The sequence below is a fragment of the Choloepus didactylus genome, chromosome 1 (genome assembly GCF_015220235.1).
Source record: "Choloepus didactylus isolate mChoDid1 chromosome 1, mChoDid1.pri, whole genome shotgun sequence".
NCBI classification, from domain to species: domain Eukaryota; kingdom Metazoa; phylum Chordata; class Mammalia; order Pilosa; family Megalonychidae; genus Choloepus; species Choloepus didactylus.
Window position 1 is genome coordinate 52,673,602 of NC_051307.1, and position 17,856 is coordinate 52,691,457.

General features: G+C 34.2%; 1 protein-coding gene across 2 annotated transcripts in view; it reads left to right on the plus strand.

Moving 5' to 3' along the window:
* The first annotated feature begins 2,753 nt into the window (after positions 1 to 2,753).
* Positions 2,754 to 17,856, plus strand: part of EPHA3 (EPH receptor A3) — a 366,605-nt gene continuing 351,502 nt past the window's right edge. For both annotated transcript variants that reach the window (XM_037833928.1, XM_037833936.1), the window contains exon 1: positions 2,754 to 2,916. In XM_037833928.1, the coding sequence (XP_037689856.1) occupies positions 2,829 to 2,916 (88 nt within the window). In that variant the 5' untranslated portion in view covers positions 2,754 to 2,828. The remainder of the gene's footprint in view (positions 2,917 to 17,856) is intronic.

Genomic DNA, 17,856 nt, shown 5'->3' on the forward strand with positions numbered 1-17,856 from the left:
ACTTTAAAGATCTGGGGTCAGTAAGTCTGTGAAGAGAAGAAGAAAACTGCATTTTTAATAAGCCTTCTGGTATTTCCATAGCAGGTAAACCACGTACCCTAGTTAGAGACACCTTGTTGTATGCTATCACTAAATGTCTTCCTAAAACTCTGAGTTGATCAAGTTATTACTTTGATAACTAGCTTTTGATATCTGTCTCTATTTTTTTTAATCCCAAATATACTGTACACATGGCATAGTAATCTCTGCACCGTTTCCTATCTGCATTTCCAAGATCACTGTCTAGCACTTGCACCCACCCCGTCCACCTCCTTGTGTCTTTGCCCGTTTTGTCCCACAAATACTCTATGCTCTCTATATGCCAGATGCTGTTTTGTCTTCACTTGGACACCACTGTGGTTTTGTTTATGTTCCATTTGTCTGCTTGCAGTGCTTTCTGATCTATCCTACAACTGGTGAACTCCTACTCATCCTTCAAGTTCCAAATCAATTATCATTTTCTTTATGAGGGGTCCTTGAATCTGCTGCCTTCACCTCTGTCCTTTCCACTTCTATTGTGGCCAAATTAATTACTCTCCTCTGTTGCCACCGTCTTTTTAAAAATCCATCCAGAGTGGCACTCAGATGATGGAAATACTTTTGCCTACTGTCTGATGCCACTTGACCTAAAGGTTTACAGTTTAGAGACTCTCGATTGTTTACATTATATTCCCAGGCCAGCTAATGTTGTTTTTGTTTTTTTTTTTTTTTTAATTCATTTTGACTCTATTGTGTCTTCCTTCAAACATGAAGTCTTCCACAGTTGCAAGCAGATTTTAAGTGTGAAAAGAAGTAGCCTGAGGTGGTCTATGTATGTGCTTCTCAGTACATTTGCATATTTTCCGAAGTGTTTTTAAATTGTTCCTTCCAAATCGGATTTTTTTCTTTCAAGTTTCAGAAAGATCTTCGGAAACCCTAGCACATTGTAATTGTCTTATAGAAGAGTTAAAGTTGTTTTGGAACTTAAAATGCTACAAAGTTACCACTTTCTAAGTCTTCTCTTTAATATCTGTCATTATTTTCAATTCTGACAGGCTTGACATTGGAAGAGGGCTCTATAGCTCTGGTGATATAATGCAGGAAGAAGTTAGAGATACAAAGTAACAAGGCACATGTTAAAAAAGTCACTCTCTTCCCCTTCCTTCCTCTATCCTCTACCCCATCCCAGCCAACAAAACATTGTTAGAAGGCCACTAATTCAAATTATTTACATGAAAATTGTATTCTTTCGTTAAAGACATATTGTAGTGTTTGTGAAATGAGTATCTTATTAGCAAAGCTTTTTCAAGCCCTCATTTAGATTCTACTGCCTAGAGTTCTAAAACTGACCACTAATCTTAAATTGTTAACTCATCTTTGTTTTTTGGAGTGGTACAAGAAATGTGATAGTCTTGTTTTCTTTTTAAAATAGGAAGAGAAAGATGGGTGTGAGGTGTATTTGAGTAATCATTTCTGGGAAGACATCTAAAGATAAATTAGGATAGGAAAGTTCTTCAAATATAAATTACAAAAGTATTTGGCTAAAATAGGTTGAAATTATATTGTTTGACAGGGGAATGGAAGTAAGAGGGACCAACATGTATAACCATAGTGTAAAGTAAGTAAGAAAGTGCAAGGAAATTACTATTTAGCGATTGTATTTGGAATAATAAAGAAGACTATTCAAATATTATCGTACTGTAAGTAACTGAAAAGCTGGATGGGGAACTGTGAGTTATGCATTTTTACCTCACAGAACCCAAGGATCTGCATGCCAGAGGTGATGGAAAGGAAGGAGTTAGGAATTTATCATCAAGAACTTTAGATTTGATTCTCTTATTTATAACCACAGAACGGAACAAGGGATGAATGCTGACCCATTGCTACTGCTAGGGTTCTGTCTGATCATTCCCTTAGGATTTAGAAGGTTACTTCTCAGTTTTGAAAACCAAAGACCGCTGTCTGTGCACTTACCCTGAAAACACTGTGTGAAATTTATTGAAAAGCTCTATACCATCCATTCTATAACTGGAAAAACTTTCTGTTCTATTGGAACCCAGAGGCTAATGTTGTAATAAAGGATAAAGGAATACTATCTGCTTTGAAAATATCAAACAAAGAAAAGGTTTAGCCAGCAGGGTTTGGGGATACTACAGGGCTTGGAGTGTGTATTAGTGTCCTCTGGGCAGTTATGATCACACTGAATACTGCAAAGGAATAATCCTACCTAATTTCCCTTGTAAATTATACTTCACGAATTTTTTTTTTAATGGTTATCATTCTTTTAATACCAAACATTTTTTTCTGGCATTTCGGTTTCTTTTTCACTCACGCTGCCGTATGACACTCCTATCAGGGATTCTGGTCTCTTCAGGGAATTAAGCTACAGAGCAAATATAGCAGACAATAAAATAGCTGCTTTTCATTGAAAATAAACACAGGTTGTTTTTCTCTCCTCCTCGACCACTGCCCCATCACAACTTCTGGATTTCCTGACCCATTGGCGACGTACTCCCCCCACCCCTCCCACCTCTCCCTTCCTTAGTAGCTCCGCGTTGGAGAGCTCTCTGGGAGGCGCCTGCTGCCGCGTTCTCCTTTAGCCCTCGCTTCCGACGGCACTAGGACCCAGGGAAGTCCCTGAGCGAGGTTTGCCGAAAGGCAGCCAGACTCCTCCTTATCTCCAGTGTCAAACTTGACATCAGCCTGCGAGCGGAGCATGGTAACTTCTCCAGCAGTCAGAGCGCTCCCCCTCACATCAGTGGCATGCTTCATGGAGATATGCTTCTCTCACTGCCCTCTGCACCAGCAACATGGATTGTCACCTCTCCATCCTCCTCTTTCTCAGCTGCCCTGCTCTCAACTGCTTCGGGGAACTGATTCTCCAACCTTCCAATGAAGGTAAGCCAGGTATAGAGACGCGCACAGCAGGGCTATCGCTCTCCAGGCACGTTTTCACTGAAAGCCTTTTCACGTCGTCGAGGTGCCTTAGAATAAAGCATTTCACTCTGAGAGTGAACTAAAGATGTGCTTTTATTTTCAGCTGTCTTCAAAAACACTTCAGGAGCTAATTTTGGATTGCTTAAACCTTCAAAATGTGTTTTTAATCTGATCTCAATTCAAGCAATTACCTTGTTTGCCAATTTTAAGCAAAAGGAAAGAAAGAAAAAAACCCTCCAGTTTTTACAACCCAGTATGTTAATTGCCAAACAGCCAAGGTGGTATTTTATTTTATAATTATGACCATGTGGTACTCTGAAAAGTTTAAAAGAAAATCCAGCTTTCCTTTTTAGATTCTTTAGTATGTTTAAAGGTAATGACAGGTTGTTCATAGTTGAGATCGTGGCATTTATGAATGGACTAAAGGGAAATCAGAGTTTGATGAAGTGTGTGTGTGTGTGTGTATGTGTGTGCGTGCGTGTGTGTGTTTATGTTACAACTGCTATCTTGAAGTGTGTGCATCCCGCCAGGAGATGGTTTGCCCTATGGTAAAGGTTCTAATGAGCAGCATATGCCACATTAACATAAGTAATATTTGCAGGAATTACAATAACCTTAGGTTTGATTTTCTTTGTTTAAGGACTTATATACAAATGGGAGAATGTCAGGAACAGTGAATAACTTCTGGGTGGGTATAGTATAGAAAATCAAGAAAGTATATACAGCAAATGGCATTTCCTTGATCTTAGGCTATTTATTTCTCTCTTAATGGGCATTCATCTCTTTTCAATGGACTAAAGTGCAAACCAAATAGCAACAATACCTGTTTCCTATAAGATTGTGTATTTAATAGATTTGTTGTCTTTTTCCTGTATACCTTTTGTGACCTATTCCTAATGATTCATGAATACAATTACTAACTCTTAAGAAAAACTTCTCTGAATAATTGATTACTTTAAAGCAACACTTTCAGCTTTAATTTCCTCTTAATGACACTGAACTTATTATAACATTTAGCAATTTATTTTACGAGCTATACAGAACAATTGACATGCAAATGTCATATTAGATATTATGTCACTTACTAAAAAAATGCATTTTCAAGCCGATGCTATTGTACATTGTATACATTATTTTATAAATACAATCAAAGACTCAAAATGTTTAGAAACTTTTTCATTAAATGTAAAATCTGCCTCGCATATATGGTGACCTACTTTCACCGCTAATTGAGCAGTTTAATTTCGTTCTTTCCTCAGTGACTGCCTTTATCAGTTTGGCAGATTTCATTAAATTTTTCTGAGTGTCTTTTTTTAATTAGGAAATTGAAAATTCTACAATATAAGGATCAAGAAAAGCATTTTACCTATGAGACTTTTTTAATAAACCAAATTAAAATGTTTATTTGAAAGTAATAGCCTACAATTCTTCAGACTGAAAGACAAGAGTACTCATTTGAAAAATGAGCAACATTTCAATAAGTTAAAATTTGTGTTTTTAAAATATTTTTGTTCTCTTTGAAGATATTAAAATATTGATAATAGCAATAACTAGAAAAATTATTATTATTACCATATGGGTATGATAAATTGTATTTTTCCAGATGCAATGTTTATAATCTATTTAGATAATGGATTTTACTGAATTAATAATGCACAGGGATATAGCTGAGAGTTAAAATACTTTTGTGGAAAACATAACCTTTAAATAAATTGACAGAAAAAAATGAACCTTTAAACTTATTCACACCTATAGTATACTAATGAATATTAATTTAATGAGACAGGAATAATCAAATGCAAATTAATTTAAAACCACAACTTATGTATGTTTGGGTATCTGATATATATAATTATATAGGTACACATTAGCAATATATATATAGGAAGATAAATTTATTCACAAATCTGACATAATTACACTTAATTTGCATGAGTAAAAGTTCCTCTATCTATTGTTCATGAGATTATTCTTTTCAGACATTGCCCTATGGATAGTGTCTCCTTTCCATTCTGAGATTAAGAAAGGAAACTTTGAAATAAAATTTTAAAAGAATGATTTAACTTTGGTAATACTTCAGTGAGTTTTTAGTGATTAATACAATAGCTTAGCTCTTAGTAGCTGAGTTGAACGTAATTCTAACAATGTAATTTGAACAGAAAGCAATGCTTCTGAAAATTCATATATTCTGGGGAGAACTGATGCTAAAATGATTCACCTTAATATAGCTTCCTAATATTATTTTTGAAAGCTAAAACATAAAATACTAGGTGGCACTGAAAATGGTATGCTCAAATCATACTTCCACGCTATGGAAAACTGGTAAAATTTACTAGAATATATTTTGTAATCTACTATGAAGTTAAGCATGATGAACTAAGAGAAAACAAAACCAGATGTCTGAGTTAATTGCAAGGAAACTTGCCATTGTATAATTATTTTAAATTTGAGGTTTGATAATTAAATTTAAATATTGATATGCCTTGGATCCATGATGAGAAAATGTAACTTAGAAAATAGGTTAATCTGAACTTTTCTTTTATTAACTCAGTTACACATAACTTTCTAATGTACTTTCAAAAAAAAAATGATTCCTAATGATACTTTCTGTCACTACTCTCCTCAATAATAATAAGTATTAATAATTTTGATGAACATGTAAATCAAGAACTGGCCTATATATTTAAACAGAAACTTTATAAAATCTGCAAAAACTATATTACAATCTTATGATATGACACAAGAAAAGCCTTCCAATGAAAAATCAACTGCCATTCAGAGCAAAATATAATTGCTATAATATGTATTGTTAGCAAAGTTCAAATATATGCTCCCTGTTCGAGTCCCAGATGTAACTCATAATGACTTTGGAAAGAGGTTAAAACTTGATATAAAGTAATGTACAGATTGTTATTAGTTCAACCTCTTTCAGGACTGGATAAACTGCACTCTTGAAATACTTTACTACATTTGAAGCAGTCTCTCTGAGGCAGAATGCACTGCTTATTGATCAGTACACTATACATTAGATCATTTTTCTACCCAAATGTGTTCAGAAATTAGATAAACATTTACCATAGAACTAAATACATTGAAAATCAGATTTTTCAAAATAAAACTGAATACAAATTAAATATATATATATTCATACATTAATTATTTTGGGAAGACTTGTTTTTCTATGGCTGGGACACCGTCTCTGTAAAAATGTATATCCTTCCACATAAATCTCCAATGTACTAGAGGTGACTATGTGACTTTATAAGCTTAAAAGTAATACTTGCCAGTTCACACTGTGTTTCCATTTGAATATTAGGTAAATGTTGGAGAAAAAGAACATTTAAATAATGTTTTTTTTCTTTCTTAAAGATTATTATGAGTTGGTATCACTTTTCATAAATACTTATCTTCACAATAAGAATATACTGTGATTGATACATCTAATAGAGAACTAATCTATCACATCATCTCTATAGGTGTACTTTTTTTTCCTTTTGGAAGATGTTCCACATTTTCTTTTCAGAGCATTTCTTCACACTAGACTAAATAATTGAATGCATTATACATTTTTGTAATTTAATAGCTCCCCTAATAGCTAGCACACCCCCCACCGCCCCACCCCCAACACACACACAGCAGTTATAACTGTGCTATTTGCCCGGGGGCAGGAGAAACCTTAATTTCACTATTTTATAACCCACAACAGTTAACACTTGACCTAGGTCATTAACAGGATTATCAGCAAATTTGTTTAAGCTTTTACTGACAATCTGGATTGCTAGGATAATATTTTGATTGTGCCGGAAAGAAACTTCTTGTAACCTCTCAAAATCTATCATTAAATTAATTCATTCTGAATCTGTATTTTCCTAAAGATTAATATTGATAATAATAATTCATGTGGGCAAATGTCCTCTTTGATGTCCAGTTCTCCCAACTTTTATGTTTCACATGTCACACCATTCCAGTTTTGTAGTTCTTAGCAATTAAAACCTTGTACATATTACATTTTCTGATAATAACAGTAAGTTTGTAAATACTAAACCAGTTTCACTGTAACTAACAACATTTTAATTTTATATATTTATTGTTACTGTGTTTGATATAATATGTTTTCTGCTTATTTTAAGGTAAAAAGTTTAAGGTAAAAAGTTAATTGGATATACTTATAACTAAGAAGTGACTGAACTATAAACGAAAGACTACATATGATAAGACACCATTGCCACATGTTAGATCATAGTTGTATTTTATATCAAGTTTTCTTTTCCACGGAATTCTAGAAATTTGGGAACTATGAAACTCTTAAAACTAATATAAAAGTTTTAAACAAAATGTTGTAAGCAATTAGAATCTAATGGGTGTTTTTTTATCATTGTTTAGAGGGTTTAAGATGTTTCATGTGTAGTTTTTTATTACTTGAATTTACTTATGGTTTGATACTTTTTTTACTTGAATTTACTTATGGTTTGCTACTTGCTCTTTTAAACAATTTAATAGTTTCACCTAGACTCTTAAGAAACTCTTTTTTAAAGAAAGGATTTAATAAGTTTATTTTGTTTATATATTACCAACATTTTAATATTCAAATATTGGTGTGCTTTATAGGGGTCCTGTAACTTTTAGTACTTTTCCACAATACTTTTCTTTATAAAGGTCGCTAAATGTTGAAATTGTTTTAAAACTTCGGATTTTTTCTGAAATAAAATACATGAAAATTTAAAATATCAAATAATCAGTTACATATGCAAAGGATTTTGTAAAGGAAAGCATATTTCCACAGTATATTTGATTTACTAACTACAATGCAAATGGAAACAGCAAGATGTGTTTTTGAGAGTTACATTTTCCAAGTCATAAAATCTTCAAGAAAATATTAATAATTTTTTCCACAAATCATCAAAATTTGATAAGTTCTTACAGGCATTAACTTCTAAGAAATCTATGATGTGGGCTGCCTTTGATGTGAGTCATTTTCCAATAATTTTATTTGGCATAAATACTAGATGTAAGGAGAAATATGTATTTCTTGGAAGAACACTGAATTTTACAAGTTATTTTCTGTCAAGATCTTCATCTTTGTATTTTAAAAAAAACATATTTTCCTTTAAAAATATTTAATAAATCTTGTTCTTATAATTTCTGCTTGATGAAAGATTAGAAGAACAGATGCAGTTGTCCCCTTTTTGGTTCTGTTGTCAGATATCTGGATTTTATCACCAGGGAGGGTCAATGCAAGGCTATTACCAAGTGCACAAGTAGCTTTCCACAGATTTTTCAAATAAAAGGTTGACTGGTGGTGTAAAACATTCATTATATTATTCATCCAAGTACACAGAAGACCTATATTAGAAATTTACTTCTCAAAAGGTGAAAACCTGGGATAACTCTTCTGTAACTATTTAGAAATCAAAGCAATGTTATGACATTTATAAAACGCATAGTATTCTAAGCCTAAAAATCAATCAATTTAGGAAGACACCCCGAGTTCGAATCAGGATGTGGATACATGTGCACACCTTGATTTCACTCTCAAGGTCTGTTACCAGCTGCCTGATTTCAGGTAGTTCTTGAAACCTGGCAGGAGGCTCTCTTCAGGCAAAATCTGAAAGTCAGGAGGTTTAGTTTGCCTCCTACCAGCTTTCTTTGAAATGAACAAGTGTGGTAGATTACAAAGGGGGTGGGTCATTTGCATATGAAAAGATAATAGAAAGTTGACTGGAAAGATGGAGAGGTAGAAAAGTCCAAAGGTTTGAAAACCAACGTTAACAACATATAAATCTTTTGGTTAAAAGACATTTTTTTTGCTTAAAATATTAGGCTAATCAATTTTTTTAAATTCCTAAAAACCTTGCTCACTTAAAAAAAAAAATGTGATTGCACTTGTCTGTTTTCCTCTGTTTTATTCGCTTTTGATTTTTCCCTAGAAGAAAATATTTTCTCTAGCAAATTTATAGGAGCATAAGCCAAAGAATGCGTCCCCTTTTGGGTGCCTGGGCAAATGCATGTGGAGGATGGATGGAATTAAAAAGAGTTCAGCAAATAAAGCTACAAACTTGGAGTGAGGTTATCAAACTGGAAGTCCTGAGAGTGGAACATCCCCCACCCCTTCATTTTCTAAACTATGCCCTGCTGTTCCAGTCAAAGCAAAGGGTGAAAATCCACATAATCCAAACCACTACGGTGAAGTCAGAATAGGCGAGGGAGGCAGGGGAAAACAAGAGAGCACTGTACAAACAAACTGTTGAGAATAATCTTAGCCATTGACAGGGGTGGCCGCAGGAGGGATGAAGACGCTTCTTTTCCTGCGTGTTACATCTCACACATTTGATATGCAATATGGATTGCATTTTTAAAGTGCGCCCTGGGAAATTTTAGGAGGAGGCAGGGCTTTAATAGGGGGTGACAGTGTAATGCGGCAACAGAGAGATGAGCATTCCTCGCTGCCACCACACCCACCGACAGGGCGTCTTAACGGCAAACTCTTCGCCCGCAGGACAAGGTTCAGTGGTGCTGGGGGAAAACAATTCACTATTTTCCCACTCCTCATCAGATTAAAAATAGGACCATAAAAATCCAATCCGGGTCGGCATAACCCATATTCCAGCCCGGTCCGGGGACCGGTGGCTTCTTTGTGCACGAGTCTTTCCGCGCCTGCAGCCAAAGCCCGTCGCCCTGACACTGCGAACCTTCCTCGGCCTCTCGGGGCAAGGGCAGGCGAGCGCAGGCGGGGTCCCTGCTGCTCGCGGATTCTTCGGAGCCGATGGTCCCTGACGCTCTCAGCCAAGGGCGGGAGGCCAGAGCGAGGAGGAACGCGAGGGCGCAAAGTTGTGCGGAAACCAGCGCCTGCTGGAGACTGGGGCTGGTGAGAGGCAAACGTGCGCCCTCTGTCTGCTGTCGCGGAGCTGCGGGAGCTGGGCGAGCGCTGCTTTCTTCCAAGCCGTCTGGACTGTCCTTACCGGTGGGTCTGTCCCACTCTGTGCGTGGGGTTTGGACGGGCCAGAGTATGTACGAAAGTAGACAATAGACTGACCCGAGGTCCGTGTCCCTCCACATGGCCTCCCCCACCGCCATCAGCCAGTATTTTCAGCTTGGCGTCAGAGGTGGCGTGGGGTCCTTTCCAGGCCCACGGATCCAGCAGGTGACAGAAAAAGGAGGGGGATATAGGGCCTGCAGGAGGGCTCCTAAAACTCCCTGCAGAGTTGGGAAGGCGCCAGGAAGTCCGCACGTCTCGGGTGCTCAGTTCTCCTCCTTAGTGCAGTCACAGCCTAAACTCTCAGTGCCGTCCGACCACCCCTGACATTTTTTTCTTAAAGTCCCCTCTCCTTTCCTCAAGAGGCTGAAATGAGGAACTTTATTTCAGTTTTCTTTCTTTTCAATGTCACCTAGCAACGCAAATTAGACCCCTCATGAGAGCGGAGGAGATGTTCCATAAACTTTTCCCCACTGACAAAGTTGTCATTGTTTTTCTTGTTTTCTCCAAGAGCCCCTTCTTTAACTGGTATCGTTTAAGTGAAATAGGAATTTTTCCTCTTAGGATTTGGAAGCCCACATGGAATGGACAAGAGATAGTTCTGGGAAATAGGGGGATGGTATTAATGGAGTTAGGTTGGTAGTTGGTTAATGCTGATGTTTTTGTGGCTCTATGGGTACTTTTTATTTTTTTCATTAAAGATAGAATTATTGAATCCAGTGGATTCCAACGTTAAACATGTCCAGGGTCATGCCTAACACTGAGATATCAGTTGCACAGTGTTTTGTTAGTTGAAAAGAATTTTCTTACATTGTCATACTCTACTTACTAGATCTCATTTAATCAGCAGTCCTGTAAAACAGTTGTAAATTCTCTCATTGTTACAGCTGAGGAAATCGAGGAAACTAATCATAATACAGTAGTGACTGAGCCAGACCCTGTCTATTGATTTTAATCTCATGTTTTCTCCTATATGCAAATGCCTAGGAATTAGAGCAGTATCCTTCTAATCTAGAAAAGCACAAGCTCAACCTTAATTCCAGTGACTGCTAATTTGTCCTGTGATTTCTCAAAGAAATACTCGGGTTATTGGAGAGAAAATGGAAGGAAATTGCATAAAATGAGAGTACTTTGAGACTGTGAAGTGTTTACACTCAAAAATTATGATCATGGTGCATGGATGGAGAACTCACTAAGATAATTGTTTAAAGGAAATTTGACGTGGACAGAGGAATAGGAGAAAATGTCTGCGCTGCCTTTTCTCCACACAGTCCTACCTCTGACTTCGTTTCCTCACACTCATACACTCCTTTCTTCAACCCCCAAAGATTTTGTCCGAAATTACACACAGAGGGGTTGTAAGGCAATTGTCAACATTACAAAGAATGTGACTATTCAAGGTTTTATATAATAAAAGGTAAATGTGTGAATTAACTATTGTCAGAGAAGTAAGTAACAAGGTGAGGAGAATTGAACATGGTCTAAAAAGTAGACTTTAGTACCCAAGGTAATTTTTTCTCATTGTAAAGATAATTTATACATTACTTTACGTAAGGTAAGAAAATAAATTCTGGGGATTTATAATCTCATTTTTTATGAAAACACTTATTCTATTTAAGTGTACGCTTTGCGAAAAGGTAGCTAAAACAAGGTTTTGAAAGGTAGCAAATTAAGTTGGGGGTAATTATATTTTTCATGTGGATGTTTCAGCACATATGCTTTTCATTAATTGCCACAATAAATTCTGTTAACCTGGCAAAGAGCAAAAATAGCATATTGATGACATCAGTCTTCCAAATCAGAAAGCTCATTTTAGTCTCTTGCTTTCTTCACTCTGACATTCAAAAAAAGTTTGCTAATGTGTTATCCTTTATGTTCTCAAGGAATTACCCAACCACACAAACTGTTGGTACATTTTCCATGAGCAAAAATGAAGGCTTAACAACCAACTGTTTTTCTTTTCTTCTAGAGAATTAAAGTCAATAATCCTTTTCCCTGTTATTTAAGTTTTTATTCATATTTGGGTTTATAGAACTCTTCCAACTCAAGACAAATTATAAACTTGATTTTAGAATCTACAGAATGAATTGCCTCTTGTTTCAAGACAAATATCACGACTGGTTACATGGCTGAGCCTCAAAAGGAACTGGAGCAAAGTGTGCAGCATGGGTTAATTATATTGCTGCTAAATTGAATTAATCTATATCAAATTGTTTAATCTTTACTTTTTTATATATTCATTAAGGGGGGGTTAATTTGTCTTTTTAAAATCATATTTAATAAAGATAGGTGAGTTTACTATACAGGTCCAAAAGGAAGCACAGGCCCTCCTGTTTGATAAAATTATGAGGTATTAAATTTTTATTTTTGTCCATGATAAATGTTGGTGAGTTTCCAATCAATATGAAATTTTAACCTTCCCTGTCTACCTCGGGGTGACTAAGAGAAAAAGAAAGCAACTTGTTTGTAGTTAACATCTATTTATTTCCTGATTTTCAAACCCAATTCACCAATTGATCAAAGTCTCCAGGTTTCAGAAGGACATTTATTGCAAAAGAGAACATTCTTCATGCTGAGAGGAAGTTAAGATGGGAGAAAGAATTGCAGTGGTTTCCATGCAAATTATCTAAATAATCTTCTGGTTAAGCAAAATACCACTCTTAGGAAAAGTCTGCAGCACTGTGTGTCTGTGTGTAGCTGTCTTTCTTGCTCATGAAGAGCATTGTCTCTTTACAAAACTGAGGTATTTCCACACGATGGTCAAAAATTTTATGGATGAACACATATCTTTTGGAATTGAGATGGTATACAATTCTGTTTTTCTGATTTACAAATTGCCAGTAGGAAAAATAAAAATAACAATTTTTTAAGTTGTCATCATCCCATCTTGTTAATTTTCCCCAGTTGGACTGCTGAACTATAGCATTCTAAGATGACATGAGGCTAGAATTATATCCAAATTTTGATTTTCTCCTTCAATGTGCCAAAGCTATTCATGGTCAATTTTTGCATTTTAACAGAATGACAAGAATGGATGTCTTCACAGAAACTATAAATGGGAATTAAATTGGGCTGTTATTCTTCTGTTAAATAGGTAAACTCTATCAAAAGTAATTATTTCATAATATTGAAAATGCTTCTTAAAGAGGTATAATAAAAGGAAATAGTATTTTTCTCTTGTTTTACTTTTATTATCTGATTTACGATAGATAAGTTAAAATTCATTTACACTAGATAACTCAAACAGATAAATTCAGGGATTTTATTATGTTGTTCGTGATATTTCTCATCTGAAACTATTCTGCTTCGATTGTCCTTGCCCTTGTTTTTTTTTTGAAGACAGATTGCCAGTTATAAATATATGTATTTAATTCTAACTGAACTAGTGACATTAATCTATTAACCTATGCTTACAATGATGGTTTCACTATATTTTGAAGTCCAACTGCTTTCCTAAAACACCTGCACATTGAATAAGGAAAATTTTTCTTACTCTTAATTATAAGTGATGTCCAAAATAATTCTAAAATTTTCATACCCAAAACCCTTCCATATAGAATTAGAAAAGAAAAAAACTAAAAAAGACACAAAATTAGTAGTATCCCTTTAAATTTCTCTATGCAAAAACGATCCTTTAGAAAATAACCAGGAATAGTTTCTACCTCTGTTTGGCCAGGTTTCCAGTAAATTTGCTACCCTACCCCTAGTAATAAACACGATGGAACACTAAATTTAATTTCAAAGGCACAAGTTTAAAAAACGTTAAAATAAGTCAAGAAAACTTTAAGAGAAATAATTGTGTGTTACATAAGCATAATTCATCTTTTACATTATAATAATTCATTGTTCATATTTGTTTATTTACCAAACAATCGGTGTACACTGAAACATTGGTGTTATGCTGGATTTTGGAAAAGGAGATCACAAGGAATAATGTGCTTGATGCCCTTGAAGATATACAACTTAGGTGGGACAGATCACATCAAAATAAATATCTGTGTTAAAAAGTGCTGTGATATAACAGAAAAGTGAAAAATAAGAAAAATTCGTATGAACCTTCAGAGAAGGGTTCAGTTAGCTTCCCAAAACAAAGCCAACAGGATATGAGGAGGATTTTTTTCTTTTTTAGATACAAGGCAATAATAATTTAGTAAGAGGAGGAGATTAAATGATTTGCCTAATTTCATGTGGTCGGATGATTATAACCCAGGATTTTTTACTGTATGTATCTAGAAACTTTAGACATACTTCAAACGAATGTCTAATAAACACTCAGATTTTTTTTAAAAACTTTGAAAGAACCAAATATTCAGAAATAGCTGTTCTAAGAAGTATGTATCTCAAGCTCAATGTAAATTCTTTGTGAGTGCATACTTGTCTGTATGTGTGTGAGTGTATTGGAAACACGTGACTGAATATCCAAAAGGAACCATCTCAAAATAAACTCTCCTGTAAGTGCTGTTCATATTTTGACTACAATACCAAGAAAAAACACTGTGTAGTTTGTCTGAACTCTTATCTCCCCATGTTTTGATAAATTAAAAGCTTTCTGACTATCCTCAGCACAATTTGACACTTTCCATTGACACCATGTTTCTAAGATGCAAAGGAAAGGATGAGAGTTTTGAATTAAATTGATAAGCACATGGCACCTTATTTGATTCTTTGTGGAGCATCATAAAGACCCATAATTACACCTCAAAGAATGTGTTTCTATGTGCTTGTTTTTAGATATTGAACAAATTTGTATTGGCATGAACAAAACAAATGAAGGACATAAAATCCAGAGATGTTATCCTTCAGAATATGATGACGCCAAAGCTATATTCTGATTTAAATTGTCTGTAAATTTTAAACAAATTTATTTATTCTTCAGTGAGCTTATTGTGTGTGTGTGTGTTTGTGTGTGTGTGTTAGTATATTAAAAAAAGACTGGAAGCTGTTTTTAAATAGAATAAATTGATCCTTTTTCTTTCATATGCGAACAATTTTGTATCCTTCATTGAAGGAACTTCTAGGCATAGTTTTACTTCTAAAAGAAATACTATTTAGAGTCTTCTGTAAACCAATCTGCTTACACTTTTCCATTTTCAGGGTCATCAGTCAGACCCAGACTAAACAGATAGCTTTTGTATACTACCTGAAGGTTAATAATCAAGATTTAATAATAATGTTAAAAATCTATTGACAGGCTGAATTTATGGGGTAAAGGGAATATCTGCTTGCTAAAGTTTTGGCAGCTAATTTATTTAAATGGCTACCTGCCCAGGAAATAAAAATTATGATTCTTACTAGATGTAAAAGTTTGCCTTGATGATTATTTATATAATTTCATAATTGAGTAACATTTTCATCTTCACTTTTTATTCTGCCAAAAAAGTCTTTCCAAATTTTAATTAATAAGTTTTTATATAATACTTTAGAAAGAAACAGTGAGCTTTAAAGTATATTGTTTACATAATCATAATGTTCCACATTTAGTGATCTTTCCATTTTGGGAAACATTTCATTTGTGTAAACACTTCAAAATATTGGTTGAAAATGCACAGAAACACAGAAACCTACTCTTGCAGTGAGTTACTGAAGCTGAGATTGTTAGTGTACTAAAACTTCTCTGACAGTTGAACATCTTCACGAATTTTCTGGGAAAGAACTATTTTGTTACAACACCAACCCTAGTGATATTTTGATAGCTCTTTTCTTCCTGATTCTATTGATATCAGTCTTTAGATTTCTCTGATTAAAAACTCTAAGAAAGGAAAACTTTAATATTTTTAACACAGCAAGGATTTTACATTTCCAGAATTGCCCAGGTGTCAGGTAGAATTTTGGTCTGTTTCTCTTATTTCCTTGAACCACTCTAGTCATGAAAATGTAGACCTCTCTATTGTGAGACTCTGTGTGTTTTGATTCCAAGGAGTCGTCCCTGCTGTTGGCAAAGATTGGGATGAGGCAATTAATCACAACTTCTTCTACATTTAGGATCTGTCTAGAAGTAAATCCAAAATTATTGCCTAGGAGGAAAAGCTATTAAGAAAGAATAAGTTGATAGTATACCACTTTGTCTAGAAAATCAGTTTGTCACATAAATAATCCATGAAGATGCCATGTAATAAAAGATGTTTTTCAAAAAAATGTCTAGCACTACTCAGTATGTTTTGGTCTTTAATACTTACATATTAATTTTAGGTCTTTATTTGATAGAGAATTTTTCATAAATATGTTTTAAGATATAGTTCTATGATATAGAATGCCTATTAATTTAAATTCAACATAGTTGATAGGAAGTTTTTATTTGCACACATTTAATAGAAAGTTGTTGACTTAAGTTGTTTGCATAATATTTTATAGTTTTTGGTCTGTGGAATATAATGCTAACTAGATCTATTGAAAAACATTTTAATTATGTTAAGGTATATTATAGTTAAATATATAAATAAACACAAACAGAAAGTTCACAATAGCAATTAAACAAAGACTATTTAAGCACAGTAGATGAAAGTTATGTTGAAATATTTAAATATATCAGTAAAACTTTGATTTCTCTAAATTTCTCTTACACACTATCTCAATGGCATACCCTGATATGTACATTAAAAACAAGGAGCTGAGCTTTGGTTAACTCATGTCCCAGAATAAATCTTGATTTCCTACTTCCATGTTAGGTTTGACCAGAGACGTAACAGAGAATTGTGACACTGAACTCAAAATTTATTTCCTCCTGTATCGTTTTCTTCTGAGTGTTTGTGGAATTTAAGTACAACTTGAAGCTGATTAAAGGAAGCTTTTGCTAGCTGTAACCTCAAACAAGGTACTTTGTTTATCATAACAGAAGGTGATGTAAATGGTAACGGTAAGTGTTTAAGAAATGTGGGTGTTAATAGAAAAGAGAATGTCATTATTCTTGAGTAGAGGCAAGATGTAATCAAAGGAAGGATTTGTGTTCTGTGGTAGTGGTTTTATAGTTATTTGCACTTGGCTATAAAGGCACCTTTATACCCAAAGGTTTTATAAGAAAAGATTCTATTACTTTAAGTGTCTGAAATTCTTTAGCCCTTTAACTCTACTGTTAACCTTGTAATGATTATTTGAAAATCTTTTTGCTGCAAGGTTTTCATAAAAACTAAGCATTATCACAAAGCATATCAATATACTATTGGATAGTTGAAAAGATCTTCAGTAAGAAATCCTGACATTTATTTTTTTTTAATTCTTTTAGCACTGTCTGTATATTTGCAGCACTTAATCTTTCAAGATGTGAATGTTAATTTAATTCTCAACCCTTCTGAGTGGAAAAGTAGCTACTATGAATCAGAACTTTGAAATGCCCTTGCAAAAATCTTGACATGTTAATGATTCCCTAAGACTGAAAACTCCAGAAATTCATATCTAAAATTTTTAGACATCTTCTCTTTTTAAAAGCAATAGACATGAGAGAGTAAACCATGTGAAATAAATCCAGAATCATATCCATACGAATGTAGAACTGCTTTCTGAAGAAAATTTGTCCAAAGAGCACCTATTTATATTTCAATTTTAAGTAGTCTCATAAAATTAAGAAATGTGCCCAATATAGTGACTTTAATTAAAAATTAATATGTATGTCATATGGCTTTTTAAAGAGAAAACATTCTGAATTTAATGAAATAATGGGTTTCCTTGTTACAAACCAAAAATAATTGTAAATCACATCATCAGAATATGAAATCTGGTTAAGGGGCTATTTATATCTTCTTTAAATATCCCAGCACAGAGCAGTCATTAAAGAAGTAAGCCATCTATGTGTTTCCCTTTACTTTTAATAATAATTTTCTAGCTCTTTTTGTTAAAATTCATAATTATGAACTCAGAGTTTTCCAGCACTTGAATTAAACCTCCAAGTTGTAAGTTTTACTAAAACTCAGACAATACTGTAATGTTTGTATAAC